The sequence below is a fragment of the Bombina bombina genome, chromosome 7 (genome assembly GCF_027579735.1).
Source record: "Bombina bombina isolate aBomBom1 chromosome 7, aBomBom1.pri, whole genome shotgun sequence".
Classification (NCBI taxonomy): Eukaryota; Metazoa; Chordata; class Amphibia; order Anura; family Bombinatoridae; genus Bombina; species Bombina bombina.
Window position 1 is genome coordinate 381,549,685 of NC_069505.1, and position 5,000 is coordinate 381,554,684.

At 36.8% G+C, this 5,000-nt stretch overlaps 1 protein-coding gene across 1 annotated transcript in view; it reads left to right on the forward strand.

The window, feature by feature from the left end:
• The window catches only part of LOC128636380 (RAF proto-oncogene serine/threonine-protein kinase-like), a 205,262-nt gene that overhangs the window by 149,454 nt on the left and 50,808 nt on the right, over nucleotides 1-5,000 (forward strand). Inside the window, exon 5 of the mRNA XM_053689403.1 lies at nucleotides 2,446-2,564. Within this exon, the coding sequence (XP_053545378.1) occupies nucleotides 2,446-2,564 (119 nt within the window). The remainder of the gene's footprint in view (nucleotides 1-2,445; nucleotides 2,565-5,000) is intronic.

Here is a 5,000-nt window from a genome sequence, read left to right on the forward strand (position 1 = left end):
TTATAAGATTAAAACTTTTTGATTTGGGTTTTGTATTATTTTTTCAGCGGTATCGGCTGTCTTTATTTTATCCCTCCCTCTCTAGTGACTCTTGCGTGGAAGTTCCACATCTTGGGTATCTATCCCATACGTCACTAGCTCATGGACTCTTGCCAATTACATGAAAGAAAACATAATTTATGTAAGAACTTACCTGATAAATTCATTTCTTTCATATTGGCAAGAGTCCATGAGGCCCACCCTTTTTGTGGTGGTTATGATTTTTTTGTATAAAGCACAATTATTCCAATTCCTTGTTTGATGCTTTCACTCCTTTCTTATCACCCCACTTCTTGGCTATTAGTTAAACTGAATTGTGGGTGTGGTGAGGGGTGTATTTATAGGCATTTTGAGGTTTGGGAAACTTTACCCCTCCTGGTAGGAATGTATATCCCATACGTCACTAGCTCATGGACTCTTGCCAATATGAAAGAAATGAATTTATCAGGTAAGTTCTTACATAAATTATGTTTTTGTTGCACAAGCGTCTGGCAGATGTTCAAGACGTTCGGGCTTTTTGTCAGGCTTTAGTTAGAATTAAGCCTGTGTTTAAACCTATTGCTCTGCCATGGAGTCTAAATTTAGTTCTTAGAGTTCTTCAGGGGGTTCCGTTTGATCCCATGCATTCCATAGATATTAAGCTTTTATCTTGGAAAGTTTTGTTCCTAGTTGCTATCTCTTAAGCTCAAAGAATTTCTGTACTATCTGCATTACAATGTGACTCTCCTTATCTTGTGTTCCATGCTGATAAGGTGGTTTTGCGTACCAAGCCTGGGTTCCTACCTAAGGTTGTTACTAACAGGAATATCTATCAAGAAATTGTTGTTCCTTCTCGGTGTCCTAATCCTTCTTGTAAGAAGGAACGTCTGTTGCACAACTTGGACGTGGTTCGTGCTTTGAAATTTTATTTGCAGGCAACCAAAGATATTCGTCAAACATCTTCTTTGTTTGTTGTCTATTCTGGAAAGCGTAGGGGTCAAAAGGCTACTGCGACTTCTCTTTCCTTTTGGCTGAAAAGCATCATCCGTTTGGCTTATGAGACTGCTGGACAGCAGCCTCCTGAAAGGATTACAGGTTATTTTACTAGAGCGGTAGCTTCCACATGGGCTTTTAAAAATTATGCTTCTGTTGAACAGATTTGTAAGTCTGCGACTTGGTCGTCGCTTCATACCTTTTCAACATTTTATAAATTTGATACTTTTGCTTCTTCGGAGGCTGTTTTTGCAAGCAGTGGTGCCTTCCGTTTATGTTCCTGTCTTGAACTTCTCTTCATCCGTGTCCTAAAGCTTTGGTATTGGTATCCCACAAGTTAGGATGAATCCGTGGACTCGGTACATCATGCAAAAGAAAACAAAATTTATGCTTACCTGATAAATTTCTTTCTTTTGCGATGTACAGAGTCCACGGCCCGCCCTGTCTATTCAAGACAGATAGTGTTTTTTTATGTAAACTTCAGTCACCTCTGCACCTTATAGTTTCTCCTTTTCTTCCTTGGCCTTCGGTCGAATGACTGGGGGGTGGAGTTAAGGGGGGGAGCTATATAGAACGCTCTGCTGTGGTGCTCTCTTTGCTACTTCCTGTCAGGAAGGAAAATATCCCACAAGTTAGGATGAATCTGTGGACTCGGTACATCGCAAAAGAAAGAAATTTACCAGGTAAGCATAAATTTTGTTTTTCTAGTATCCATAAATTTTTTCTTTTTTAAAAAGTATGCTTTACATTTACATAAAGCATTGTGTAGTTATAAATACAATAATTTTTCAACCTTCTAATATACATAGATTTTTTTTTTATTTTTTTTTGATAATTTTAAGTCTTTGTAATGCTATAACTGTCTTGCACAATTGCCAGAACTTTAATGCTTTGTTCTGTATGCCAGGGCTCGACAAACCCAGGAGCCAGGTAGCCACTGTCTCCTAGAATTTTACCCCAGCTCCTATCTTTATGGGTTATTCTCCATATTTCTATATACAATTACCACTGTCTCCTAAATTTTAAACAAATTTGTCGACTCCTTCTACATGCACATATTCTCTTTCAGCCTTTATAAAGGGTTATATAAATGTTTATAGAATTATAGGCTAGTTTAAAAACAAATTGTGTTCTAAGCCTAACACAAAGTATTTAGCTGAACCATTCACATTTGATTGACTTGAATTGGAGAGGATTTTGGTTCCATCTGACATAATGATCCTTATCAGGCTGCTAGAGCTGAGTACATAATTATAAGCAATTTCCAAAGGCTTTAGGGCTGTTTCTACAGAGTTCCAAATATCCTAAATTCTACTTACTGCTTTGAGTATGAAGAAATACAATTTAAGTCTATGTAAAAACAAAAAAGGAAGAACAAGTTTGCCTAGTAACTTACACAATCTTTAAGAATTTTTCTCTTTAACAATTGAACAGATATTTTTCTTCATGAGGGTCTTACTGTGAAAATTGGTGATTTTGGTTTGGCTACTGTAAAATCTAGGTGGAGTGGTTCTCAACAAGTGGAGCAGCCATCGGGATCAATTCTATGGATGGTAATATTTGTATTATCTGTATGTATTTTAATTGCAGTGCTGTACAGCTTTGAGGTCATAGACCATCTTTTTTTGTAGACTTACAAGAAATGGGGAAAATACATTTTAAAAACATATATATATAGAAAGCATGCTATCTGAAGCCTGTCCTGCATTGAATTAAATAAAAAAAATAAAAAAATTAGGTCTGTGACCTAAGGCCTAGTTTCTTAACCTGTGGTACGTGTACCCCTAGGGGTACTTTGCGCATTAGCAAGGGGTACTCCAGAGGTTGGCCTTAATTGTTTTTTTTCCCTGATGTAGCTATTGTAAACATGACGTATCAAAGAAAGCTGTGGTTCTCATGTTTACCCTCAAGCACTCCTAACAAGGAAGAGTGTGAGTATTCCTTGCCCTAGGTTTAACCACTGCTCAATCACGGATTCACCTCAAATTTGTTCTGGATTTTTAACGACATATGAGGGCTGGGGTTGAGCTTCACTGATATGAACAGAAAAAGTGTATTACTGTGACCAAGTGTCACAGAGACAAGTGGCAGATATATGTGCCCACTGTGAAATGTGGTAAAGTGCATCATAGTGAAGTATGCCGCAGTCAAACGAGACACCTAAACTGTGTATGAACATGGTTATTATGCAGGGAAAATTGTTTATTTTCCTATGTTTTAATGTAAGAAGCTCAGTAATTGCATCTTATTATTATCAATGGACTAATTTTCTGTGTTTTGTGTGTATTATTCTCTTTTGTAATATTGTCAAATATTACATTCCGGAAAACACAAAATCTATATCTGATTCCTGTATATTTACTTCATTAAAGGGACAGTCAACACCAGAATTTTTGTTGTTTAAAAAGAATGATAATCCCTTTATTACCCATTCCTCAGTTTTGCACAACCAACACAGTTATAATAATACACGTTTTACCTCTGTAATTATCTTGTATCTAAGCTTCTGCTGACTTCCCGCTTATTTCAGTTCTTTTGACAGGCATGCAGTTTAGCCAATCAGTGCTCAGTCTCTATGTTACTTTACGTGCCTGAGCTCAATGTTATCTATATGAAACATGTGAACCTAATGCCCTCTGTGGTCAAAATGTATTCAGATTAGAGGCAGTCTTCAAGGTCTAAGAAATTAGCATATGAACCTCCTAGTTTTAGCCTTTCAACTAAGAATACCAAGAGAACAAAGCAAAATTGGTGATAAAAGTAAATTGGGAAGTTGTTTTAAAACTGCAATGCCCTATTTAAACATGAAAAAAAAATTTGGACTTGACTGTCCCTTTAACCCCTTAATGACCACAGCACTTTTCCATTTTCTGTCCGTTTGGGACCAAGGCTATTTTTACGTTTTTGCAGCGTTTGTGTTTAGCTGTAATTTTCCACTTACTCATTTACTCTACCCCACACATATTATATACCGTTTTTCTCGCCATTAAATAGACTTTTCTAAGATACCATTATTTTCATCATATCTTATAATTTACTATAAAAAATTTTTATAAAATATGAGGAAAAAAATGGAAAAAAAACACACCTTTTCTAACTTTGACCCCCAAAATCTACAACCACCAAAAAACACCCATGCTAAATAGTTTCTAAATTTTGTCCTGAGTTAGAAATAAACCAATGTTAACATGTTCTTTGCTTTTTTTGCAAGTTATAGGGCCATAAATTACAAGTAGCACTTTGCTATTTCCAACCACTTTTTTTTTTCAAAATTAGCGCTAGTTACATTAGAACACTAATATCTTTCAGGAATCCCTGAATATCCATTGACATGTATATATTTTTTTTAGAAGACATCCCAAAGTATTGATCTAGGCCCATTTTGGTATATTTCATGCCACCATTTCACCGCCAAATGCGATCAAATAAAAAAAATTGTTCACTTTCTCACAAATTTTTTTCACAAACTTTAGGTTTCTCACTGAAATTATTTACAAACAACTTATGCAATTATGAAATAAATGGTTGTAAATGCTTCTCTTGGATACCCTGTGTTCATAAATAGCAGAGATATATGGCTTTTTGGCTTTGCTTTTTGGTAATTAGAAGACTGCTAAATGCCACTGCGCACACACGTGTATTATGCCCAGCAGTGAAGGGGTTTAATTAGGGAGCATGTAGGGAGCTTTTAGGGTTAAAAATTGTTTTTATTTTTTTATTTTCACCGGTTTTTTTTCTGTAGTGTAGCTTCCCTCCCTACACAGAGCACCCAAACACCTGCTGATGACCCGTTATTTTTTTATTTTTTCTTAACATTTGCCTAAATTGCCTTATATTACTTTCCGTAGAGTAGCGGTTCCCACCCACTCCCATCCCCGCCCACGATCCCGCCCCCCCTCCACATCATCTGGGCCATCGATGGCCGCCAACCCGCCCTCCCACACACTGCTCCCCACCCACCAACGATGGAAGCCATAGATATCCGGTGC